This window comes from Indicator indicator, chromosome 4 (genome assembly GCF_027791375.1).
Source record: "Indicator indicator isolate 239-I01 chromosome 4, UM_Iind_1.1, whole genome shotgun sequence".
Lineage (NCBI taxonomy): Eukaryota > Metazoa > Chordata > Aves > Piciformes > Indicatoridae > Indicator > Indicator indicator.
This window is the reverse complement of record NC_072013.1, coordinates 8,895,763-8,923,318: the sequence shown is the minus strand read 5'-3', so window position 1 is coordinate 8,923,318 and position 27,556 is coordinate 8,895,763. Positions and strand designations below refer to the sequence as shown.

At 41.2% G+C, this 27,556-nt stretch overlaps 1 protein-coding gene across 1 annotated transcript in view; it reads right to left on the bottom strand.

Annotated features, from left to right (window-relative positions):
* Positions 1 to 21,372, bottom strand: part of SPTBN5 (spectrin beta, non-erythrocytic 5) — a 103,534-nt gene extending 82,162 nt beyond the window's left edge. The window contains exons 1-13 of the mRNA XM_054400475.1: positions 21,262 to 21,372; positions 18,338 to 18,505; positions 16,113 to 16,232; positions 15,285 to 15,442; positions 14,195 to 14,423; positions 9,536 to 10,167; positions 7,932 to 8,070; positions 6,396 to 6,628; positions 5,797 to 5,950; positions 4,713 to 4,913; positions 2,638 to 2,844; positions 1,254 to 1,442; positions 65 to 217 (exon numbers count right to left, since the gene is read on the bottom strand). Of these exons, the coding sequence (XP_054256450.1) occupies positions 65 to 217; positions 1,254 to 1,442; positions 2,638 to 2,844; positions 4,713 to 4,913; positions 5,797 to 5,950; positions 6,396 to 6,628; positions 7,932 to 8,070; positions 9,536 to 10,167; positions 14,195 to 14,423; positions 15,285 to 15,442; positions 16,113 to 16,232; positions 18,338 to 18,505; positions 21,262 to 21,372 (2,694 nt within the window). The remainder of the gene's footprint in view (positions 1 to 64; positions 218 to 1,253; positions 1,443 to 2,637; positions 2,845 to 4,712; positions 4,914 to 5,796; positions 5,951 to 6,395; positions 6,629 to 7,931; positions 8,071 to 9,535; positions 10,168 to 14,194; positions 14,424 to 15,284; positions 15,443 to 16,112; positions 16,233 to 18,337; positions 18,506 to 21,261) is intronic.
* Between the last annotated feature and the right edge of the window lie 6,184 nt (positions 21,373 to 27,556).

Here is a 27,556-nt window from a genome sequence, read left to right as displayed (position 1 = left end):
CATCTGATCTTCCAAGGTGAACCTGATTTAAAAGGTGTCATCTATAAGTGGGGAAAAGGAGTACCTGATATTTCTGCTGCATGACTTCCACGTTGTCTGCTTGAGGCTGAAGAGTCCTGAAAATGTTCTCTTTTTCTTTCATCCACGACTGAAATTCTTTGCAAGAGCTACAGAAGCGGTAATATCCAATCATCTCTTCCAGAGCCTTTTTTCTGTCCTGTAAAATATTTGGAGGCTTAAGTATTGCTGGAATAACTCTCTGCTGTTCGAATAAACAAATAAATAAATACATAAAAAAGGATCCTTGCATTTAACTACAACACACAGGTAGTTGCTTAGTAGTTTTGCCAGAGACTGCTGAAAGAATACAACACTTTACCTTAAGATCCCAATACTTCTTTCCAGAATAACAGTGGTTTAAAAACATAAGAGAAGCAGTTGGAGAGTGCTCAGTCCCTGAAAGGCACAAAGGCCACTGGACTGCTTGCTGCTGCTGACAGAAGATTTACCTCAGTAAGATGGTTTTGTTGGTATTTAGGGCAGGACTGTGATAGGTAGGAGCAAAAGTAATAAATGGAGAATGTAGATTACAGTTGTTTATTTTTTTGGTATCAGATAAGGCACCCCAAAGATGCATGAGTTGGAGCAAGCAAGCATTAGGAAGGAAAAAGATTACACACAAAACCCTGCTCTTCATAAAGTAAAAACTAGAAGGCAAATACAAATTTTGCCAATACAAAATGTGTTTTGATACAAAACTTCAATGATAATCTCAATATTTACACCTCATTAATGTTTATAAATATTTAAAAGGTGATTGCCAAGAGGATGGAATCAGCCTCTTCTCAGTGATGCCCAATGACAGCACAAGGGGCATTGGGTGGAAGTTGAGGCATAGGAAGTTCCATGGAAACATGAGGAAAAATATTTTCACTGTGAGGATGACAGAACACAGGAACAGGCTGCCCATGGGAGCTTGTGGACTCTCCCTCTCTTGGCGATAGTCAAGACCCACCTGGATGCATCCCTATGTGATCTGCTCTAGATGATCATGCTCTAGCAGAGGGGTTGGACTAGATGATCTTTCAAGGTCTCTTCCAACCCCTAACATTCTGTGATTTTGTGATTTAAAGGACTTCACAGGATTGAGACATACATTATTAAACTGAAAAGCAGAAGCTAGCACAGCACTTCACCTCACTTTGGACTTAAGTAATTTTGAGAATTGCAAAGTACTGGAAGGGATACCATACCTCAGCCATGCTCTGGAGATTTTCATAAAGTGAGTCTATTTCATCTTGGGTCTTCCAGATGTTCTCTGGAAGAAAATGAACATCTGGACTGGAGGTTCCAGGGAATGCTGCTTCAGATGTTACCAAGGTTCGACTGAATGATGGCTTATTTTTTTGATTTAGGTTACTTGGGGCTTCTGTCTTCACCATCTGTTAAGCAAAATTTAACAAAGTCAATGGATGACTATTTCTGAAGTGAATAAAAATTTTACATGAGAGGAAAATTTGGACTGGCTAGTTCAAATCACAGAGTTCTGACTTTCCAGTGTTTGTCTGAATTTGCTTCCTTTGTTTTATTTTGAAAAAAAAATGTAACCAAGTAACTGGAAAATATTTTACTTTTGTTTAGAGAAGAGGTTTCATTCAGCTCACTTTAAAACATACTGAGTCAGTAAAAACTCTCATTTTGTGCCCACATCAAGATTGTTTGCTGTTTGTTTGGAGGAGTTTCTAAAAAAATAATAAATAATGAATTGCCAATAACTGAAGGAATTGTTTGTGCTCACAGTTCTATTTGTGATCTTGTTTTAGTACCTGAACATTTCCAATTTCAAAGCCTGTGAGTGCTCTAGTTAATAGAATCATAGATAATGCTTTTATTTGCACATTGACACCGTCTTGTCACATGCCTTTTCATGCTGAATAACAAAGCAATACAATTTTTATGCTAATAAAAATTAGTATTGGAATGATGAGGTAAAAGAAAGGCTCAAAGTGGTACTCATAGCTCTCACACTGTTTTGGCTAAACACTGAGGGATCACAGAAGCCTTAAAGAAGTAAAATACTAAACGTGCCCTTCATCTCCTCTGAATTCTTTTGTTGAATGAGCTGGTCTCAGGTCAAAAGTTCCCTTTTCACTCAATGACAAAGAGGGGCATCTGCAAAGGTTAACTGCATCTGCAAAGGTTGACTTCATCCCATGTGCTTTAAATGTCCATCCCAGGATGGCATGAATTGCCCCTGGAACAGTTTAGCACTACACTAGGATACAGAAAGAATTTGTAAAAATTTTTAGCTTAAATATCTGCTTTTTGAAGCTGATTGAAATTAATAATGTTATGAGAATAAAGAGCAAGATGGTAACTGTGAGGGCCAGTAGAGGGATCTAATATAGACAAGCATATTTTCAGCATTTCACAGAACATTAATCAGATGGGCTACAGGTGCCCAACAAATTCATTTGCAATCTAAAAATCTGCCTCAATTCTAAATAAAAATTTCTTCTAAATTAAAAAAAAAAAAAAAAGTAATAAATGCTTGTTTGGGTAACTTGGAATATTCCATTCTGGCAAAATCAAAATACCTCACATAATTAGAACCGACTTCATTTCTCATTTACTTACTGCAGCTGGAGCTTGCTGTGCTGCAATGTCAGCCTGCTCTTTCAGACGCCTCATCTCAGAGGAGTAGGCTGCAATCTCCTTCTCCAGGCGCAAGTGACGATGCAGCAGTGCTTCAGCACTCGATTCATCTTTTCCATAGTCCTTGCTAGCCAGAAGGGGTTGCTTTTCTCGCAACCAGGAGTTTGCTTCATCGACATCAGCAAAGTACTGAAGGAATACAGAGAAGAAAACTCTCAGTTTCATTCTGAAAGAATCCTTTTGAAATTATTCTCTCTTGAAAATGATGAATAAGAAGAAATGCCACTAGGTCTGTAGCTATAAGGCTACCTCCAGTTATTATGAAAGCTTTGAAGGCCAATGGAATCCTGGGGTGCATTAAGAGGAGTGTGTCCAGCAGATCGAGGGAGGTTCTCCTCCCCCCTCTACTCTGACCTGGTGAGGCCACACCTGGAATATTGTGTTCAGTTTTGGGCACCCCAGTTCAAGAGGGACAGGGATCTACTGGAGAGAGTCCAATGGAGGACTACCAGGTTGATTAAGGGACTGGAGCACATGCCCTGTGAGAAGAGGCTGAGAGCCCTGGGGCTTCTTAGTCTGGAGAAGACTGAGAGAGGATTTAACAAATGTTTCTAAATATCTGAGGGCTGAGTGTCAAGAGGGAGGGGACAGGCTCTGCCCAGTTGCACCCAGTGATAGGACAAGCGGTAATGGATACAAACTACAGCACAGGAGGTTCCACCTCAACATGAGGAGGAACTTCTTCACTCTGAGGGTGTCAGAGCACTGGAACAAGCTCCCCAGAGAGGTTGCGGAGTCTCCTTCTCTGGAGACATTCAAGCCCCATCTGGATGTGTTCCTGTGTGACCTGTGCTAGATTCTATAGTCCTGCTCTGGCAGGAGGTCCCTTCCAACCCCTAACATCCTGTGATCCTGTGACTAAGGTTGCTCTAAATCCGTGATATATTTCATAATCACATGAAACAGACAATTCACAAAATCACAGTCAGTAAATAGATTTGAGGTTTGCCTATATAACTCTTTCAAGCCTTCTAACTACTGGAAATTGGGGTGCTTAATAGTTCCAGGAAAAAGAATTCACACAATGTATAATGCTGGTAGACACTGCGTAATTCCAAACAGATATTTTCTAAAGGTCTAAGGAAGATTCCAATAGCAAACAGTGAAGCTGGTTTACAACAAAAGCTTTCTTTCTTTTTCTTTTTTTTTTTTTGTCCCCAGAGTTTGCATTCTGCCTGGCTATGTTTGTAAAATAACAAAACAAGATTCTGAGATAGGTGCAATAAGAGGTACAACAAAGGTACAACAGAGAAAAAGAGAACCCATGGTTGTGAAGAAAAAAGAAAGAACTAACACATCATAATGATGTTAAAGTTACTAGATAAAACAGAGAATTTAGACTTTGTCAAGAACAAAGCTATGAAGTTTTATTCAAGCACCTTATGGGAACAAAAGAGTGAGCCAAAATTTTAGGAAAGGGGGCATAAGAGTATCTGAGGTAATGTTATGTGATTTGTGAATGCTCTTTATTTGCAGATGTCTGAATGTCTGTAGGTGTAAAAGTGTAGCTCAGAATGGCAGGGTCACACATTTCCCAAGGCTTTGGAAACTTCATGGCTTACCCAAGTCTTATGGCACGTTTCTTTTTCTTTTGGTTTTTGGCTTGTTTTTTTGTTTTGTTCATGTTAGAAAATGCCACGCAGACACCCAGATCCAACACACAAAAATACCCTCTGCATCAACACTGTTATGTGAGCCATTTCTATCAACATTTCCAACTTAGAACAACTTCCAGCAGCTCAAATCTCCTGCCTCACTGGCTTGCAGGGTTGAGACTTCTGACTGATTTTTTTGAAGACCAACAGCTAAAGGCTTAGGGTGACAGGTTGGACTCATGAGGTTTAGGGTGACAGGTTGGACTCGATGATGTTTGAGGTCTCTTCCAGCCTTCTTGATTCTATGATTCTATGATTCTTGGCCTGCATGCAGGGGCATGGGGCAGAACTGAACCACAGCTGTGTTCTCCATACCACACACCACAGCAGAGCCCTGCTGACCTGCTTGATGAGAGCCGCTGCCTGCAGGCGGCTCTTGCGATCAGCAACCTCGTCTTGGAGCTGCTGCCACAACATCTGGAGGTTGTCTGTCTGCTTCAGAATGTCCTCCTGGTGTGCAGGGTTCCTCTGGCTCAGCTCCAGGCCCCTCTTCATCACTTCTGCACATAAGGCCCTGTGGGAACTGCATTCTGCCTCAAGAGCCTAGCAGAAGGACAGAAGACTTGTTAGCACAACTCACTGCTCACCACCTGAGAGTGAAGTTCTGTTCTCTGCTCTGCAATACATGTTTCCAGGATCCCCATATCTTATTCATATTGATGACTTTTCTCTGAGCCCTGAGATGATCACCCCTTGACTCCACACACACAAGTTACTGCCCTACTTTTTGCCTTTGATGTGAAGCTTGCTGTACATTCTTCAGTGAAGTAGATACTTGTTTATTGGCCACCAATTTCAGCTGCCTTATATTTTCCAGGGCAACCAAAAGACAAAACAGATGTGCACGAATGTATATCAGAACTACAGGAGAGGCTCTTATTTCAGTTTTTTCATGCAAGTTCTCAAGCTGACAGGTCTCTTTATTTGTTCACAGATTCTAGGTTGTAAAAAGGCAGTAGCTCACATAGCTAAACTTTTCATATTAGCCCACAGAAAGCTCTTAGGGAAAGGGCTAAGAGATTTGTAAGCTCACACAATGTTATCCATCCTGCCTGCTGATAACTGCCTCCTTTTCAGCATCTCTTTCTTTCTCCAGATCTCTCCTGGCCAGGCAACATGAGTAGGAAAAACATAAATAGTAATTTTTTTCTTCTTTCCCATCCAAAGTGAACTAATATGGAATCCTGTGGCTTCACTAGAAGCCACACTTCTAGTCCAGTATGAAGCACATTCCTTTTCTACCTTTTCTTTCTGCTTTTGGGGAAAAATCCTATTCTATGCATTTTTTAAATATTCCAAACTCTGCTTGTGACACTTGAGACAATGAGTGGCTTGACAGCTAAGTCAAGTTCTGCACTGACTAAACTGAAGGACACATGTTTTAAAATCTTAATAAAAACAAGGCACCACCAGCTAAATAAGGTACCTTGTGCTTCTGAATAGAGGCTGTAATCTGGCTGACATCTTTCCCTAATGTTGTTGTTCTTGCTAGCTTCCATTTCTCAGAGATCCATGATTCTTCCTCTTTGCAGTCACGGAAGAATTCAAAAAGCTTCAAAGCCTCTTCTAGCTGAGATTTTCTGAAACAAAGAAACAAACAGTGCATCTCAGTAAGAACTGGAATCCCCAGTAATCAAATTATTGGAGACAATAGTCAAAGAAGACTTTAGAAAATCCAGAATTTGAATGGTTTTAAATCCTCTTTGCCATAAATTATCGGTGGAAGAAGAGAAAGGAAACCAAATTGCATTTCCTGATTCCTCTAGGAGATGAGGAGATAATCACATGCTATTCAGGCTTCACATAAAGCAAGTCATAATAAATACTGAGAATGAAGTTATTCTTCAGCTCATGGTCAACCTTCCATCCACTAGGACCAGTCAGTTGCAACCAACACATTCAAGTTGTTTGTGGAATGCCTTTAAAAATGAAGAAATTTCAAAATGCTGGGAAGCTGTGTCTTCTGATTAAAGGAGTGATTTGCCTTCCTAATCAGGAAGAACAGAGCTGAAAGCACACCCCTACCGTGACTTGCTCAGAGCTGTAAGGTTCTGATACAGCTGACGAAGTGTCTGAACTTTCGCATAAAGCACTTCGGGTTTAACTGTGCTGTCCTTGCCAATTTCTGCTGTCCTCTGGGAGATATGTGTCAGTCTATCATCATAGGAAGAGATCTGTGAGTCAACCAAGTCATGCTTCTGCAGCAAATCTACTACTTCAGGGAGCTGCTTCCCATAGTCCTGGGAATTCACTAGCACCTGCAAGCAAAGTGAGAAACAAAAGGCATTGGCAGAGAGTAAGTCCAAGGGCTTGGTACAAAGACATTGGTTCAAAGGTTCCTGTTGACTCTCAGAGTTTCTAAATGTAAAAGAATGGTGTTAGCTAGGCTATGCTGAAAAGCTGCTTAATAGAGGAGTCATACTTTTCTTTCAATCCCACAAGTTAATGACAACAATCCAGGGGTTCTATCTACTGCAGGTAATGGTCTCTTCAAATAAGCATTAGTTTTCACACCTAGGTTAATTCTATTAACTCAGCACTCAAGGCCTCAGAATTTGTGGGCAAAAGGGACAGCCCTATGATATGCATTCATCTGTAGGCAGACTGATCCACAGCCTGTATTTGGAAAATTAGCAATATCCACTTTATTGGTATGCTTTGACTATAATGCTTTATTAGTCTGAGGAGCTTGCCTTTGCTAGCTAAATACTGAAAATCAGTACTTCATAGCATCTAAGTGATAGCTGATGAAGTACCAAGTGATTAAAAGTTTCTCCTTTCTCTGCATCAATGGATGCAATTCTCAATCCCATTGTAGGATGTTATCTTTCCTTAGCAGTCTTCTCCCATACCCTCAAGGCTATCATGGTTCCAATAACATCATTACCATTCAGTCTTTTTTGCTTATTATCAATAGGACAAAAAGATTCATAGCTTAGAGATAGCTGACAGATAGCTCTTACATTTGATTTGAAATTCACAACTTCATACAACATGTTGACTCTCAACTTGGGTACAAGACAACCTGTAGTCATAAGTATTTTTCTGTCTTCAAATAATACAAGGCAAGACCGAGGAATGTAAAGACATTTCCTGATATTACAAAATCAGTATGCAAGCAGCTATTTCCTGTGCTAAAGGGAAGATTTTGGGCTCTCTCTCACTTTGGTAACACTTGGAAATTCTTGCTAAAAGGTAATCACTGTGCATTTACAGTGGAATATTTCTGTCTTACAGGTTTGGATACCTGAAAGTCAGGTATATGCCTGAGCTAGTCCACATCTGTGTGACCACTGGAGGTGCTCCCAGAAGGTAATTGAGAAGAAATCATGTAGAATAGGAACAAGTGGCTGGTTTATTCCACTTTTGCTTTTACACTTCTAAACTTAGGTGTTCATTTTTTCCTATCTTTATTTTACTACATTATTTGAACCTGTAGTACCATGTCTGGCCTTCTGTACCATGTCTGGCCCCTACTGTAGCAAACCTGTTTTTTCACATGTAGTTATCTACAATGATGAATGGATGTACAGTTATGTATCCAAAGTAAACCTGACTTGCCTGCAGCTCTTTCAGCTCCTCTGTAATGGCATCAATATCCCTCAGGAGGCCCAGAATTTCCTGCATGGTACCCAGAGCGCGCTGTCGTCTCTGAAGCTGATTCAGAAGATCCTCCCACTGCTTTGAAATGCTGTTTTGCCTAGAAAGACAGGAAAATTATCAACTTGGACCAAAGACTTTGGGCAGCACTGGGAGATTCTCAGTGCTTGCAGTGTTAGAAGAGCTAAATGAACACATACAACTCTTGCCACCAGTGTAAGAGGACAGGCCACAATCACAAAACAGGTTGAAGCAATTTTGTTGCCTAATTACTGTGATCACAGAGAGGAATTTTGACTAGAACATCAACTGCCATTAATTCTTTCAAATTTAGACACTAGGGGTTTTTTCATGGATCCTCATATCTGACATCCTACACTGTTTTCATCTGATACAACGGAAAGGCTTGGTGGTGGTGGGGAAAAAGTGATCTTTAGAATACTGCTTAAAGTAAAAAAAAAAAAATATCTAAACCGAGTTGAGTCATGACTTGATCTCCTAAACAGTTTGGTTTACTCTTTTATAACAGCTTTTCTTAGATTTCCCACAGGTTTCTGATTTTGTGAGAACTTAGGAAAGTACTGAAATACCACCAGAGAATGCTTTTTATGATAGAATCATAGAATTTTAAGTGTTGGAAGGGACCTCAAGGATCATCTAGTTCCAGACCCCCTGCCATGGGCAGGAACACCTCACACTAGATCAGGTTGCTCAGAGCCACATCCAGCCTGGCTCTGAAAACTTCCAGGGATGGGGCTTCTACCACCTCCCTGGGCAACCTGTTCCAGTGTCTCACCACGCTCATGGTGAAGGATGAGGGAGAACGGATTTCAGCTTGAGGAGGACAGATTTAGACTAGACTGTAGAAAGAAATTCTTTACAGTGAGGGTGGTGAGACACTGGAACAGGTTGCCCAGGGAGGTTGTGGATGTCCCATCCCTGGAGGTGTTCAAGGTCAGGTGGGATAAAGCCTTGAGCAGACTGGTCTAGTGGAAGATGTCCCTGCCCATGGCAGGGGGGCTGGAACTAGATGATATTTATGGTTTCTTTCAACCCAAACCATTCTATGAATCTATCAACATAATTCCTTTGCATGTCATTCTTAGCCATTCTCAAATCAGGATACTTTGATAATTCCTCTAGACTTACTCTAAACTGGAGCCAACCTGAGAAGACTTTGCATCTTAACTAATATGTACCTCTCTAAGCTACACATTGAAAAAGAAATGTGTTGCTTTTGGGAAAAAAAAATAATGTATCCCTCTAAACATTTTTGATAGGAGATAGAAATTTTGTCAGAACAAGTATTTTCATATATAATGAATATAGCTTAAAACTATTTCGCACCAGAAATCAGTTGGAGGGTTTGATCCTTCAAGAAAAATACTTAAATGAATATTGAATTAAATGGTGAAATTGTTTACAAGAAGAAGAAACTCCTGCCAGTTCTACTTATGAGGAACAGAGCTGCGATTCCTAGCTACAATTCACTTCCTTCTACCACAGCACAGAATTTCAACTAATTTCAACCTCCACCACTACACAGTGTCGCAGGTGTCACTCACTTCTTCACAATTTGATCTTTGCCATGATAGTTCTCCTGGCTGATAACTGTGGCCATTTCATCCAAAGCTGTGAAGCGTTCCCTCCTGGGTAGTACATCTGCCACAATGGCTTCCAGTTTCTTATTGGCAGCCTCCATCCTGTCTGCACTCTCTGGCCAGAAGTCCTGCTTCCCAATCACTTTCTTCATGTCTTCCAAGTAGGACTCACGCAGGGCTGCTTTCTTCATGAACCTCTGGGCTAGCTGTTCCAGCCTTTCTAGCCTCAGCATCTCCTTCTGCAGTGCTTTTCCTCGGTTGTGCTCTGCCTTTTCCAGGATAATCCAGTGCTTTTCCACATCCTGCAGGGTCCTCCCCTCTGGGGGCAAGTATGGCCGTTGGTTGTTGGCTCTCTGCTTTGTCCTGATGTTGAAGAGATGAGCTTCAATCATGCCTTTCTCTTGATATTTGGGGGGCTTCTCCACGGTGCGGAAAGTCTTGAAGTTGGCCATGAGTAGCCACATTTCCTGAAGTGAGTTGGGGAAATGACGATCGTCCAGCTCCGTCACCTTCTGTTTAATCCATTTCAGGAGGTCAGAGACCATCTGCTCGTATAGAAGCTTCAAGTCATCGATCTCCTTCAGGAAGAATATGATCTGTGATGGGAATATGAAGTTACAAGCCACATAAGAAGCAGAATAAAGCAAAGTGGATGAATAGAGAACAACATCTTCATAAACCAAGCTTAGGATTCAAACAGTTGGATGTCTGTCAGTAAAAAAGTATTTAATAAGCAGGTTATCAAAGTTGTCACATTTTTATACCAATGTGGTGATTAGCTGTCACACCTGAGGCCAGGTGAAATCAAAGAACAACCTACCATAAAACACAGATAAATTAAAATTATTTGATGTCGCACTTCCGTTTCTATTTAAGAAAAGAATCATTTTGGAATGAACAGCATGCAGCTGGAAACTGTCAGCAGTGTCTGCATGATCTGACTAGAAAGCAAGAATCCCAAACTGAAGGTTCAGATTTTTGTTTCGCGGTGGGAAAAACATAGACTCTTTTGATTCCTAAACCTAAGCAATTCTATCTCAACTAATATGCATTTACATCCTCTTAGCTTCACCATCTTAGGCTGCTAGAAGATCATCTGACAAGAGCCTGGCTCTTTCACATGCCCACAGTAGACTGTGGTCAAACAGCCCCTTCCCAATCTCTTCTGTTGCAGGTGTTTTGCTTTACAGAAATCATTAGAGAATGTTTCATAACCCAGCAGTGATTTGGTAATGATGTTAACTCTGATTCAGTACTAATTTTCCGAGTCCAGGTCATGCATCAGTTTGATTTGTGGTCTGATATGCCTTTATTTCAAGTTCAGATAACACTGAAGCAATCATTTAGAATCAAATCCACAATGAAATAAAAAAGTGTTAGAACAGAGTCGTCCTTTCCTTCAATTTTAATTTTTTTTCCATCTTGGTCATTTTACTTTGTTGCCTTTCCCTAGCTTAGTAGCCATCCTGCAGATGTCAGGTTTAATGGTGAACAAAGTTTTCTGCCTCTGTCATTCCCCTGAGCCCTCTTGCTCCAGCCAGGCAGATTAGCAAGGGAGACGGCACTGAGCAAAGACCCAGTCCCTGAAAGTGGTAATCTGCTTCTATCTACCAGAAAGCACACAGGGCAATGAATAAGTGTCACAGTGTTGGAAGAGGAGTAAAGCAACACCAACCTTTAGTGCAGGAAAAGCAGCCCAGGACATCAGGGCTCCCCTCTGTTTTTTCTGCCATCGTACCCAATTCTCGCTGAAAGATCCTAGCAAATGCATGGTCACCTCACGCAGGAGGGGGGAAGGGAGATTTACCTCCCAGAGCTAATTCTCTCTGCCATCCTGGTCACCCACTCAGTCTGAACTCAAAGGCTTCCTTGACACATTCAGGCTTCCCTCTCCAATCCTATTAGTAAGGTCAGAGCTGCCTCTCTGAGGGGACTAAGGACACGAAGAGATTAACATCTGTTTCTTTCTCCTTGTGAACGTTTGTGTGTGTCAGAAAGGCAGGAAGACAGGAGTGCAATATTAGAGATAGGCTAAGAATAGAGAAGGAGGCAGAGAAAGAAAAATAAATAGGTAAGTGGAAAGAGAGAAGGAAAAGAAAGAATAAATATACCTATACAAAACGGAAGAAAACAGTGGAGCACAAAAAGAACTGAAGAAAGACGGAGTAAAAAATGCTCTTTTTGGTTTTTCCCGTAGTAAAGACGTTATGGCCTGTTTGGTCTTTGCAGTTCCACTAACATATACTTGGTGACTCAAGGACTGTTTCAGGTTTATAAGAAGAAAAATGTCTTCTGGCTAATATCCAATGACTCACAAATAGGCCAGTAAAATCCTGCTGTGCACTCTCCTTTCTGATACTTAATCTTTGATCAGATTCCAAGTCCTGCTCTCATCTAATGCTTCTCTTCAGGGAACATTACTGTTACTGATACATGTCTCAGGATCAGTTGTTCTTGCCTCAGATCACTCTGTTAGCTAAACAAACCCTGTTTTACAAAAGCTTTTCACATTGTCACCATCAAGTCAATCACAGAATCACAGAATCAGCGAGGTTGGAAAAGACTTCAAGGATCACCAAAGTCCAACCTGTCACCCAAGACCTCATGACTACTAAACCATGTCACTGAGTGCCACATCCAATCCCCTCTTGAACACCTCCAGGGATGGTGACTCCACCACCTCCCTGGGCAGCACATCCCAGTGTCTAACAGCTCTCTCCATGAAGAACTTTCTCCTCACCTGGAGCCTAAGCTTCCCCTGGTGCAGCTTGAGACTGTGTCCTCTTGTTCTGGTGCTGTTTTCCTGGGAGAAGAGACCAACCCCCACCTGGCTACAACCTCCCTTCAGGTAGTTGTAGAGAGCAATAAGGTCACCCCTGAGCCTCCTCTTCTCCAGGCTAAACAGTCCCAGCTCCTTCAGCCTCTCCTCATAGGGCTTGTGCTCCAGACCTCTCCCCAGCCTCGTTGCCCTTCTCTGGACATGTTCAAGTACCTCAAAGTCCTTCTTAAACTGAGGGGCCCAGAACTGGACACAGTACTCAATGTGTGGCCCTAACCAGTGCTGAGTACAGGGGCACATTGACTTCCCTGCTCCTGCTGGCCACACTATTCCTGATGCAGGCCAGGATGCCATTGGCTCTCTTGGCCACCTGGGCACACTGCTGGCTCATGTTCAGCTGCTGTCAATCAGTACCCCCAGGTCCCTTTCTGCCTGGCTGCTCTCCAGCTACTCTGACCCCAGCCTGTAGTGCTGCATGGGGTTGTTGTAGCCAAAGTGCAGCACCTGGCACTTAGGCTTGTTAAATGCCATCAAGTGAAGCGGTGGAAGTCTTAGTTTGGATATCCGTGCCTTGCATCAAGCAATATATTCCTCGTCTCAATCACATAGGCAGTTCTCTGAATGCAGATTGTTATTGAGAGCCCATCCTGAGTGTGCAGATTTTCTGTGGGCTAATTCTTTTGTATTTTTGGCAAAACCAGAATAGATTATTCTAAAGGTAGAAAAGAAATTCTCTGTCAGGAAAGTGGTCTTCACTGAAACAGCTACAAAATTCCATCAGTTTTCCATCAACAGGTTGCAAGTAGTTTTTAATATAACTTACAATCATATGAGACAAAACGCGTTTGAAAACTGAAAAAAAAATATTTCTTTTTAGCTTTGGAGTTCTTTCCCCCTAGGAATTTTTCCCCTTCTTTTGCACTCCCTCATTTTTCACACTGAGATTTGTTTTGCGATTTTGCATTTTGTATCTGACTAAGGAGTTAGAAAGAAAGGATGAGGATTTTCACAGGAAATAAAAACCCACAGTAATCTCAGAGAAGAAGGGATCATCTTTCTTATTAAGTCAGGAAAACTGTTGACCAGGTCTGCTTTTGCCTAGTAGCAATCCTTCCATGATTAATGGAAGGCCTTTGCACCACATCAGTTGTAAAACAGAAGTTGTGAGGTCAAAAAGAGATTAATTTTCTGTGAAATAAATGCAATCCCCTTTACAGATCAGAGAGTTTACAGATATTTCTCAAGATTCAAGTGATGGTAAAAGATCTTTCAAACAACTGTGCCATTTAATTCACTTCAAATAATCATAGAATGGTTTAGGTTGAAAGGGACCACTAAATGTCATCTAGTCCAATGCCCTTGCAATGAGCAGGGACATCCCCAACTAGATCAGGTTGCTCAGAGCCTTGTCAAGCCTGATCTTGAATATCTCCAGAGATGGGGCCCCAACCACCTCCCTGGGCAACCAGTTTCAGTGTTCCACCCACCTTATGGTAGAATTTGTTCCTAACATGGGATCTAGATCTACTCTTCTCTAATTCAAAACCATTGTCCCTCATCCTATCACCACAGACCTTTGTAAGTAGTTCCTCTTCAGCCTTTCTGTAGGTCCCCTTCAGGTACTGGAAGGTTGCTATTAGGTCTCCCTGGAGCCTTCTTTTCTCCAGGCTGAAGGTCTCCACCTCACTGAGCCTGCCCTTGTAGGAGAGGTGTTCCAGCTCCCTGATCATTTTCATGATAGTCATAATCCTGAAGTTGAGCTTGCACAAACACCCCCACATGTCCAACATAAATTCAGCCTTCCATATTTCATTTTCACTTTCTGAAGGTAGCAATGCACTTACTTTGTTCAGTCGCTTTTGTATTGTCTGGCCTTGCTTCAGTCTGGAGAAGTAGTGGTAGTAGAGTGACACATAAGTCATGATGGATCTCTCATCTGGGTAGGGTCCTGCCACATCCTCAGCATCAAGCAGTTTGCTGATTCCCAGCTCTTTCTCAGCAACATCAAAGGCATTGTTCAGGTTTTTGATGGGCTGGTCCTGCCTCAGTGAACTGTAGTGGATAAGATCAGGCCTGGGAGAAGAAAAGGGTGTGAAGGTGAAGAAAGATTTATGTTTGCCCTGTGTTCTTTCAGAGTATAAACCATAAACCATTTATCAGTCTAATGAATGTGACATTAACATCAGAATCGCTCTCTCTGACCTTGAGCTTCATTCAAGAGCTTTGCCCCTTGCATGTATAACAGGAAGAAAATTGTCCCTTATGAAATTGAAATACCACTCCCAGAAAAATCTTCGTCCTTCACTTGTTTTCCCTCTTTACTGATGGGTGAAAAAACAAGGAAGGCAATTCTGAAAAAGGTGACAGCCAGTATGGGTAGTTAGAGGATCCCACCATGGTATTCTGATAGAAGGTAAAGAGAATAAATGCTAAGGTCCTCCAAGGTGGTTTCTCTCTCCTACCTTGAACTGTTCTCTTCACACTTTTTCAGAGGGCCAGAGAAGGAAGAAAGGAAGAGACTGAGAGGCTGATTTACTCTATTACAATTGAGCCATAAGGTATAACTTGTCACAAAGTTCACACAATGGAACCAACCTCTAAAATAATAAAACTTTTGACAAACACCAATGGGAACATGACTGAGGGACTAAGACCAAATAAATAACAGTCACCATTGTTCAGAGGTGTGACAGTCCCTTGGAAAGTCTATGTTTTTGCCCAACTCAAAGAGCTACCAAGTAGGAAGTTTTGACCTATCTTTACTCAGAGAGAGAATATCCATTTCAGAAAGGCAAGTCTTCAATGACAAAGGGTAAAAAGAGAAAAATTGACAATTTCTTGACAAATATTTGTAATTCAGACCCTGCAACAACTTCTGTCAGAGCTAGAAACAGCAATGAGCAATGCCACCTGAACTGATCCATCAGATCTTACCTGTGAGCGTGTATGAGGGCATTGAAGGCAAGTCCATCACTCCAGCTTTTGGAGAAGTCCTTCACATTCACGTTGGAATAGCTGGCAGTTTTATGCTGACACCAGAGTAGCAAGGCTTCATTGGCAAATAGAATATCAGCTCTGCCTCCAAATTCTTCCTGTGAAGAGAACAGAGAAATGAAAAATCTGTGTTAACAATATATGGAAGTAGCATCAGTGGGTTTATGCTGTTGTTCCCAAGGACTATTTTGTATTACTCCTGTCCTATCCACAAGTCCCCTAAAATTCATGGCTTAAAGACTAGCAGAATGATGTAACATGTAAGTAGAAGTTTTCTATGGAAGTGAGTGAGTTCTGAATGAACTCAGAAATTATACCATGAAACACAGGTAGTAGAATGTTTTTAAATGTTTCTCTTCTGTAAGGTTTGTAGAAATTAAGTGGAAAGTAAAGCTCAGTTTATTTGCATCCTTAACAAGTCAGAACTCAGAAACAAAATATAAACTATTCAGGTCTAATGTTAGAAATCATTAACTTTGACTTCTAATACTTTTATAGAATCTTATTTTCCGTGTACTTACAATGCATGTTAAATGATTTTAAAAGAATACTTCTATTCAGAGGAAGAGGAGGGAGCATCATGCAGTACAGATTTAGAGAGCTGTTGTCAGAGAAATTTTTCCTGGAGTTAAAAGTTTGTGGAAGAGAGAGATGAATATCTCTTCTATCTCCAAGTTACTGCTTTCTACCTCCTTGAAAAAAACAAAAAATGGATTCAATTGCTTTCAAAAATTGAAAGAGGCAAAAAGACAAAAGACACTGGTTTACCTCATCAAGTTTGATAGATGAAATCTGAAATCGAAGTATAATGATCCAGATAAGTCCCAGGATTAAGGTTCTGTCACCATCCACAATATTCTCAGGACCAATCAGTTTTACTTGTACCTGCTAATAAATCCACATCCATTCAGTGTGCAAGTAATCATATCCAGTTCTCTGAAGGAGTTATCTGTAACAAGCTGTTCTTGAGGAGACTGTTCAGGCTGTTTTCTTAAGGAAAGAGATTTTACATGACCTCTTTGTTTGCCTACATGCCTGTGAGCTCTCATGTTCACACCCTAGCTCTCCCATGCCCCAAGAATGGTATTTCTGCAAAAGCCTTACAAAAGAATAGTGGTCTCAAAGATTTGAAGTTCTTATAAGGGTTCTGAAAACTGGTGGTTATGGAGAGGAAAGAAACACAATTCAGTGTTCCTTTCTTCCAAGAGAGTGACAGCAGAGAAATGTCAGAGACCATCTCCTCTCTCTGTTCTCCAGCCAGCTGGTCAGAATATAGCTCCTGGACTCACCAAGCAGTACAAACAACCTTCTAAACAAGTTACAGCTGCTTTCTCCACTGTTATTTGTACAGCAAGCAGGGTTGTAGTTTACGCCAAAAGTGCAGTACCTCATCAGGGAGCCTGAGCATCCCATACTGGCACCTGTTATCTGCATGATGCCCTCTCTGGAGGCTGGACTCATGTGACAAGGAATGGTTGGCTGGTGCAGCTGGAAGAGCCTGGATGTGCACATACCACTAGGTCTTAAACTGTGTATAACCTTAGCAAGGCATGTATTAACTGGAACTCTATGCCATGTTGATTTGGTTTGTAATCAGCGAAATTCCAGACATTAGATACTTTTCCACATCTACTGCTATGAAACCTTTCTGTTCCTTTGGAATTCATAGCAGAGAGTTTTGTACAGCAATTTTCCAGAGAGGTCTACGATAATTTGTTTGCTCAGGAAAAACCAAACCAAACCAAAACCCCCAAAACACCCCAACACTAATTTTTAGCTGAAATGAGGGTGCACAACTGCAATATCAAAACTGCTGCCACAACTTGCTAGAACTGTAAAAACCAAGCTCTAAAAAATCTCCGTTTCTGTACCATCTAGCTTCACCTTTGCCTAATGATGTTTTTACTCTCCCAACATCTAGGAAAACATAACATCTAGAAAGACATAGAACTGCAGTACATTTACATTTAGATGTGATTTGTCTGAGGGGGACATTAGCTGTTCATAAGCCATGATGCTCAAATAATAAAGAAATTCAAATCCAATGACTTTTTTTTTTTTTTTTTAATAAAACTTCCAGCATGTCATTAAGGAGTATCTTATTGTGTATTAGAGGGGAAAATAATAATCATAGCATAGAATCAGAGAGCATTTTGGGCTGGAAGGGACCTTTAAAGGCCATCTAGCCCAACCCCTGTGCCATGTGCCATCTTTAACTAGATTGGGTTTCATAGAGCCCCATCCAACCTGACCTTGAATGTTTCCAGGGATGGGGCTTCCACCACCTCGCTGGGCAAACAGTGCCAGTGTTTCACCACTCTCACTTAAAAAATTTTCTTCCTTACATCTAATCTAAATCCACCTTCTATCAGTTTGAAACCATCACCTCTTGCTCTTTCACAACAGGGCCTAATAAAAAGATTGACCCCATCTTTATTATAGGCCCCTTTTAAGCAGTGAAAGGCACAATAAGGTCTCACTGGAGCCTTCCCTTTTCCAGTCTGGATGACTCCAACTCTGTCAGCCTTTCTTCACAGGAGATGTTTTCCATCCCTCTGATACTTTTTCATGGCACCCTCTGGACTTGTTTGAGCAGTCCATATCTTTGCTGTACTGAGGACTCCAGAGCCAGGTACATCAGTCCAGGTGAGGTCTCACCTGAGCAGAGTATGGGGGCAAAATCAACTCTCTCAACCTGCTGGCTACACTTCTTTTCATGGAGCCCAGGGTGTGATTAGCCTTCCAGGCTGTGAGTGCACATTGCCAGCTCTTGTGCAGTTTTTCATTCATCAGTACCACCAAGTCTTCCTCCTTCTCAATCCCTTCATTCCCTGGCCTGTATTGATACTAAGGATTGCCCTGACCCAGGTGCAGGACCTTGCAGTTGGCCTTGTTGAACCTCATAATGTTGAATAATAGTGAATGTCGAGCATAATACTGTAATTAGTACCATAGGTAAGCTGTTGTGATCTCTAGTATCAACAGTAATATACCTTGGATTTCAGAAATGTGATGGCTTTGCTGTTGTTCTCCAGAAAATGCACTCTCATCTTTCCCCGGTTGGGTCTGGGCAAAGCTTCTCCAGAGAGCAGCTCCAGGAGTTTCATGAGAGAAATGCCATCCTTCAAGTCTGTGTAAACGTCTTCTATTTCAATCTTTTCCTGCAAAGACCAGTCAGACAATGCAGACTCTGGCTGAACATTTGGGCCACAGTTAGTTCCATTCAAATTTGTAGAGACAGTCTTCATATCTCCGCTTCATGCCTCACCCAGCAATAGTTTTAAACAGCTTTGTTGCATCCTATTCTTCTCAAAAATATCAGCCACAGAACCCTCTACTTCTAATACTAAAAAAACAGAACACCTTCTTGCTGTTTCACTGCTGTTCTTCTGTGTGTCAGGGCATATATGCCAAAAGTGATGAACCTTAATTCACAAAAAGTGGATCTGGAGGGGGACCGACCTTATTTATAAAAGTAGGCTGAAGTAAAAAGTAAATTAACTCACAATTGAGCAAAGAAAGAAAACAAGCAGGAGATTCTAGAAATAATAATAATAACAATAATAACAATAATAATAATAACAATAATAATAATAGCAATAATAATAGCAACAATAATAAATAATAGCAATAATAATAAATAATAGTATTAATAATAATAACAACAATAATAATATCATATTTTTAAAAATAAAACATTGGAACCACAGACATTTTTTATTTCCACTTGAATCAATATTTTCAACCTTTTCTTTGAGCAATGCATTTCATTTAAAAACTGAGGTGGTAACCCCGTTCAGTGACTCAATTTTTACTCCACAGTCTCAACAAAGTCTGTTACATCCTGCTTAGACCTGTGCTGCCACCCAAATCTCCACATTTTTAGCCAGAGCCTCACACTACGTGAAAGATTAAGATCTTTTACAAAAATGTGTTTCATTGCTGCCAGCAGTGAGGTCACCCAGTGCTTAGGTGATAGAACATGACACAGTGTGTACTCTGACCTAAGAAGAACTTGCTTTGGGCGTTTCCTTCTGGCCTTCTGCCACTAAGCATCAAGAAGTGACATTAAAACGACAGCTCACACCCAACAGCAATTTACTGTGATTCTAAAATCACAGTTTTTAAATTATTTTTATTTTCAGAAAAAAAATAAATCTGAAGTTAAGTAGTAGTCTTCATAATTCAGAGAATAATGTAGGTGGGAGGAGAGGAAAAGTAACAGACATGAGCTTTTCCATTCCTGACCAATTCTTAATCAGTTTAACAGATTTCTTTTCTCCAGAGAAAGAAGAAAGTGTAAAGGCAAGGCAGAGAGACCTTAAGTCTGTACTGTGTGTGGAACAAAAATGTACATCTTTAACTGACTACCTCCATGAAAACCTCCCTGTTTAGTTGCCAGTTTTATTTCTTTTTGCATATTAAGTAAACTTAAAATTCTGCTCATGGTATATGACCATAAAAAAAAGCTTAAAGTTGTTACATTCTGTGACACTTAGTTCCATTAAATTTGTAGAGATATTCTTTGTACATCTGCTTCATGCCTCACCCAGCAATAGTTTTAAACAGCTTTGTTGGATCACATTCTTCTCAAAAATACCACTTACAGATAGCTTAACATTAAATCTCATCCAGCAGCATCCTTAGCGCTGGACTTGGAGCGGTCGGCAGTGTAACTGAGAATACTGCAGCATCCTGTAGTTGACTCAGTCATGCTAAAGTGTGTGCTGAAAAGCTGAGTCTACACTGCTGAGAACAACTAGATAAGCTGTCAGTCTCTGCACCATTTCTTACCCTATATGGTTTGGAAAGCACTCCCAGGCTGTTTTCCTCATGCTTTTATGATACATGAACAAGTACTGTGCAGGAAGTAAAGACTGATATTTTAATCTTTGAACCTGAAGATGTTTTTCGAATGAGAAAGTAGCTAAATTCATTTGTAGCTAAATGATTTCCTACACTCTAAACCCCTAACTTTCTGCAAGGGGAAAAACAAGAATATGTTTTGCAGATCTTCTCTCACAATAAGAAAAAGGATGCCTTTCCACCAATCACCAACTTAAAATATTACATTGAAAACAATCTATCTCACACTGAAATATCATATAACAGAGATAAGCTAGAACAGAACCAAGAGGCCTGATCCTGGACAGTGTTTCCAAGGTCCGTTTCCATTAATATCAACTACAGACTCCAGAAAAGAGAATTGGTTTTGGATGATGTAATTCCCTGTTGTGACACAGCTACATCATTTGTGTCTGAAATAACTTTCTCTTGTTAGTAAGTCTGGAGACTTTTGGAATAAGTTGGAGTTAACTCACAAACACAAATCAACTGTAACTTAGCACTGAAGCTTTTTAGAAGTCTGGAACCTACTGTACTTGCAGTTGGACTTGGTCTGTACTTGCATGACAGTATGCCTGAAATTGATAGACTTAAGGTAACCTTTTTAGAGGCACTGAGCAACAGCTCAAGGTGGACTGATGAGGCAAAGTAGAAAGTCCTAAATATTGGCCAGGCAATTATGAACTGAGCATTGTTTGGGGAAATCCAAGCATTTGCAGATACTTATAGGAAGTAGAAGATCAAGTGAAGATCTTCTTCTGAGGTGATCACCAATGGATCACAGTAGACATCACGATATCACAGAGTTATATACTCTACATAACAGGATCAGTGAAGACAGATGCAAAGTAAAAGACACAGACTAGAGCACTCAGGTTAGTCAAAGCCTTCCTTGCTTGCATAAGTATAATGACAACACTCAGGACAAAAGTTAAACAAGCAAACAACAACAAAGCACAAACAAACAAACAACAAAACCCCCAACAAAAACAAACCATAAAAAAGAAAAGAATACAGTGGGTGAAATCAAATAAACCCCAGGAAGAAGCCTGAAATTGAATGAGCTACCTACATGTTCCCTGTAGAAGATATTGTTCATCCAGTTGGTGAAGGTTTTCTTTTGCATGGTCATTCGCTGCTCCTGCAGCTTTTTGATGTGATCTTTTTCAAATTCGCTATCCATGGTCACCTAGGAAGTCAGAAACACCAGGGAGGTGGCTTAGTGCTGAAGGTAGCTGCCTGGCCAGCCACAAAAGAACCAAGCACAAATCCAATACATGTAGGGAAACATGCAGCCCCGATAGGTACAAGATGCAATACCACACCCAGTACATAATGCCTTAATTTCCTTCTGCTTGTACTTTGCACTTTAATTTCACTCAACTTTAACTCGAGCTCTCCCTTTCAAAATCCATCTCTAGTTTCATGATGAAACTGTGACATACACCTGTGCAGTTTTACTTTCCATCTTTCAGTTTCTCTCCTGTCACTTCATCCCATGAGAAGCACCATGATCTGAAAGCCGTCAGTGTTGGAAGCACATGACAGAGAGCTAGTCTTAGACCCTGTCAGAAAGAAGGATCTGCAAATCACTTTCAATGCAGTACTTGAAAGTGTGTTGTATTTTCTGAGGACAGGTTGAGCTGATGCTGTTGACTTTCAGACCACAGTATTTCCAATAGAAATGATATCAGTTTGATTCTCTCCTCTCATGAGTTCAGTTTTTGCGTATCTATCACAATAAGGATGGTGACACAGTTCCACAATCACAGAGACAAGTTCTAGGCTGGGAGAAAGAGTTATTCCTCTTCCCCACACTGTCAGTGTTGTCTGCTTCATCCCTATCAGTGAAAAATCAGGCTTGTAATTGATCACAGCACACAAGCTGAACATCCAGGCATCTGTGACACAATAAACTGGATTTCAGCTTGTCTGAAAAACTGTTTTGGAGTCATTTGGCATACAGTGTAAATCTATAGCAGCAGTGACCTTGCTGTTAGGAAGGTAAAAGAATTACTTAAAAAATATTTTTAAAAAATCAAACAAAAAACTCACTGTAAGATCCATAACTACAGACATCTTTAGTGACCAAACAACATCTGCTTGGACTACTGCCATAATTAAAAGCATTACCTGGATATCAGCCTAGCTGTGAAACCAAGATACCTGTTGTAGTGCTGGAAGAGGAGAAAGATGTCTGCTGCCATCAACCCACCACAAAGAGAGAAGAGAATAAAAAAATTAAAGCCTCTGACAAAACGCAAAAGTGTGGAACCATGTGCTCTGCCTTCAAAATACTCTGTGTCAACTTTGTGAAGGCCCAGTTCTGAGCTAACTGGGCTCTGTGCCCTTCTAATTCATAAAACAGACTGAAAAAAACCCCCACCAGATTATCTGTCCTAGTGTGAGAAAATAGCAATAAGGAACTAGCAACAACGGCCACTGCAAACGGGAGGTTGCTTATCTGATAGTTTTCTGTGCTCTAATAAATATGAAGGATGTTGTCGTTTTACAAGAGATGAAAAGGTAGGAAGTGCAGAAATGCTGATTTGTTATTGCTTTTTTTTTTTTCCAGATGTTTCTTAACCAGCAGTGCTTGACTTCTGCCAGACAGGGACAGCATCGAAGCCTGACAGCTCAGCAGCAGCATAGGGAAGGATCATGACCATAGATGAAAGCCTTAGGAAAGGACAAATTTAGAAAAGATTGTAACAGAACTACAAAGAAGATCCTAATGACATTTTCTTAGTTCTTGGGCTAGCTAATCATTGCTCACTTTCTCCATCTGAAGAGCACTCTGCCAGAGGTGTGTTACTAACTCACTGCTAGATGATAAACCCATAGAGTAAACCCATATCATAATGCCACTTCTGATTTTTGCCAAATGGTTCTCAGAATGTCTGTGGATGCATTTTCTTGTTTGTTGGTTTTGTAAAAGGATTTTTATCCAAGCATTGCAGCCACCCTGAATCATAACCAAACTGATTTCATTTTGGATGAAAAGGAAGCTTATTTGTTGAACTACTGCTTCCCATAACAGCTTGTCTGGTTTATTAAATTAAATTATAAATACTCCTTGCATTGGTAGATGATTACTTGAAGACAGATTTGTAATAGATTATCTGCATTTGTAGGATGCAAAGGCAGTGTCAAAAGCCAAAGCTGGCTATAATGATACAGTACAGAAAAACCATCAAAGAACATGGGGGGGGGGGAGAAAGGTGGACTTACTCAGGTTTGGAGGAACTCCTTCCTGACAATCAGCAGTTGCTCCTTCTGGAGAATGGCTTTCAGCTGTAGATACACTCCTGGTCCTATGTTCAGTTTGCTGTTTCCATGCAAAGCGACCTTTGAATTCAGGAACAGAAACCAAGTATTTATGATCTACCTATGAACCTTCCATCCAATCTGAAGGAAATAACCCATCAGGATACAATGAGTAAAGGTTATCACCTTCAGGCTTTGCCTGATTCTTAGGTTAAAAAAAATGAAAATGTGTGAATGGCACCAAAATTACTACAAAGAAATGAAAATTTCATCCACTATGCTGATGCTTTGGTACAGAGCTTCTCTTGCAGTTGTATTGAAGGTTCTGGCTGAATAGAGGCTGCTTTTCTGGAGGAATACTCACCTGACAATGGAGTCTGAAAACAAAAGCACAGCAGAAGGCACGAAGATCAGAGCAATTCCTGAGTGGTTAAATCAGGATACTGCAAATCAGAAGGTGAAATCATGGAGTGTTAGGAATTTGCCAGTCATTGCTTTGAGGAAGCTCGTGTGCAGAGACACTTGCTGCTGGCAGTGCCAGCTGTTTCCAAAGTTTACTATTGATGGACTTCTTGTCAATAACAAAAGCAAAAATAATTCTGCTAACTTACACAGCAGTGAGTCCTTTCCTGTCACTTACAAGCACAGGACACATTGACTTGGTATCACTGCCAGGAAACAGGCAGGCATCTGCCTTCTGAATCAGAAGCTCAAAGTGAAGACGCCTAGCTCAGACATGAGGTAAGGGAATAGCAGTCTTTTCCCTTCTGGCAAGTGTAGTTTATTTAGCATCCAAAATTGATGAGTGGAAATATGTAAGAAGAAATTAATAAACTGCCCAAAACTCAATTCAGATAAAACTTGACCAACAAAATCAGTGTCTTCATAAACACAAGTAGAAAAACGTTAAGCATGTTGACACACATGACAGCCAAAAATAAAAAACTGAATACATATGTTATAGGTATTACTGAAAATATTCTCTCCAAATTCTTGGACTAGTGCCTGTCTGCTAGCTAATACAATGGAGTTCTTAATGGTCAGTAAATGGGAATAGGATGACAAGACAAAAGGAATATAAATTGAGCAACTGTTTACATCTCTTCTGTAAGCTCTTTTCCTGGTTATAATTCCACTCTTTTCTCTCTGGCTTATAACTTTACCTACATTCTTCTAAAGGTAACATTATAGGCTGTTTGGCTGAAGTCTGACACAGGGTGGCTAGCTTGTTTGTGTTGAGAAAATATTCTTGCTCCCATCAAACAGAAGGCAGAGGATCAGTAAGTGATTTGACTCCAGGTGCAGGCATTTCTTCCTGCAAGTTGCCAGTTAGTTATTATCTAAACAATTAAAGGTGTGAAACACTGACTGTGCTTTAGATGAGGATACAAGGCAATAAAAGAATTTGAGTGAAATTTCACTCACTCCTGAGTATCTATCTACAGTTCAAAATTATAATGGTGGACATTCACGTGATACTGATAAAGCCACTTCCTCGGTTATTGATATTTTGGTAAGGGGAAGGGCCCAAAAATATTTGTGTGCAGTTTTCTGGAGAGACTGGGAAAAAAAAAAAAAAAAAAAAAAGAAGAAATCACACCTCCAAGATAATTATGGGCCCTGTCTTGCTGCTTTCACAGAGGAGTGGAACCTTGTTACCAACCTCAGGAAGAAGGGCCCAAAAAGCACCCTCCCCTTGCCCTGTTTTCAGTCTGAACTGGTTTTCTACCATGGCAATAGTGTTTTCTTAACATGAAGGATCCCGATGTGGGATTCCCTTCTGCACAGTAGCAGTCAGGTAAGATGAGTTGGGGGTTTTTTTAGCACTATTTCCTATCTGCCCACTATCTTGTTCTACTTAAGAGAGAAAAGAAGATGTTGGAGGTCAAAGAGATCTCATACCCAAGCAGCCTGGCTGGCAATACCAAAGCTCCTGTGTTCTCAGCACTTATTTTACTGCTTTTTCATTCCTAGCAATAGTAGGTAAAACAAAGAGGGATGTGACTTTTCCTTTGTACCTATTCAAAAATTTTCATGGTTTTGGTGAGGGTTCTTTGCTTGGTGGTTTGGTTTTTTTTTTTTGTGGGTTTTGTTTGGTTTGTGGTTTTTTTTGGTAGTGGTGGTGGTGTTTGTGTGGTGGGTTTGTTTTGTTTTGATTGTTTGTTGGTTTGTCTTTTTGTTGTTGGTGGTTTCAGGTTTTTTTCTCTTTGTTTTTTTTTTTTTTTTTTTAATAATTATCCTCCTCCCACAACATGTTCATGAGTTCCCAGCTCCTCTCTAAAATGGGTAGAAATGTTTATTTCCCTTGTTATAAAAAGCAAGAAAGTGACAGCCACAGGACTGGCAAAAGGTTGCTGATGTGGAGTTTGCTGCTCCCACTCCCATCCCTGTCCTGAGGGCTGATGGCCATGAGCTTTTCCTGGAAGAGCAGAGACCTAACGCTGTGGAGGCCTTGCTGGCCCTGCTTTCCAGGCAGCCACACTGGCTTCCCTTCATCAATGCCCTCGCCCACTGGGATGGAGGAGTCTGCCAGAGGGGAATACATTCACACAGATGGCTGCAGATGCCTTCATATGCCAAAGTGCCCCTATATAAGGCCATTCACAGCTGCCAGCCCTGCAACTAAATAAGCCCTTCACCAAGCTACTACATCTGTGCTCCAAGCTGGCCCTGAACGAAACCAGCTCTGATTTAAAAGCTGTGTGGCCGTGCTCATGCCTGCTCCCCTTACAGGGGATTGCATTTATTCACAGGGCTCAGGGGAAAGGTTTGGCATGGCTCATCAACCTCCATTAGGTATGCTTTCCCTACACATGGTCATGAAGGTACATGAAAATCCCACCTGCTCATTGATAAGGAGAAGATTCTCCATATCTCAAGGAAAACATGTTAATTGCAAACATGTGCATGACAGCTCAGCCCTCTACCCTCTCACTGTTTCTCCAGCCATGTTGCTTCCATATGTAAGAGTCAAAACAACAAACATCTGGGTCTTGACTCTGTGGAGTCGGAAGGCAGCCTCCTCCAGTCTCCTTTCAGGGCCATGGTCTTGTTGCCCACAGCATGCCAAATAAGCACAGAAACTAGCCTGCTGTGGGGGGCTACCAGCCTGGGTCCCACAGGTAGCCCTTCCCAGATCCAGCAAATGTTCAGCCTTATCACAGTAGTGTGGACACAGGCAAGATAAACCACGATTCCAGAATATTTCCTAACAAAAACTTGAATTACAGCAGATCTTAGACCTCATTTTGGCACAGAGGAGCTGAGAACACCAGAGAGCAGCAGGTAGAAGCTGTTCATTCATTTGTGGTACTAAGGCTGAGGAAAAGTTGGGTTAGTCAAAAGCAGCTTCAGAGGAGCATGGAGACCTCCAGCTGTCAGTCTGCACTGCTTCCCTGCTTTCACAGCCCTCTCAGCTGAACCGTGTCCCTGAACAGCCAAATGTTTCTCTCGGCTTCTCTCCCCGAGGGGCTCCAGCTCACCACCCTCAGGCACAGACCAGCCCTCCCTCTTCCCCACCACATACCTGCTGCCTTCCCAGCGCTGCCCTCACCGGCTGGCTGCTCCAGGGTGCCACCCACCCGCGGGCAGGGGGCTTCCCGGCGGATGGAGCCTCAGCTCCTCTTAACGCTTAGCTCTGCCTGGGAGGGTCTAAACTGGCATCCTGGGATGCTGGGTCGTTATAAACCTCAGCCTCCCCATTCTCTAGTCTAAACTAGAAGTTACTTTTCTCTTTGAATAGTTGGCTAGCGGCGACATGACATCAACAGGGAGCAGAATTCAAGCAGAACAGTTGAATTACATCATCCAAAGGAACTGGAGCCCCTCACTGCATTTGAAAAAGAAGACAGCTTAAAGCAAAATCAGATGGATTTATTTTTCCTGGCACAACAAAGTTCAGTCATCTTTTTGAAACAGAAAATATACATTTGCTTGTTTAGTCATGAATTAAAGACATTTTCTCCTTGGAGCTGTTTATATGATCTTGAAATTTTCCTTCTGTTTCTGAACCTCAAATAGTTAACATAAGAGCTTCAAAGGCTTTGTGGGATGAACACATGGGACAGAGGACTTTTCTTCTCTTTCCATTTCATACAACC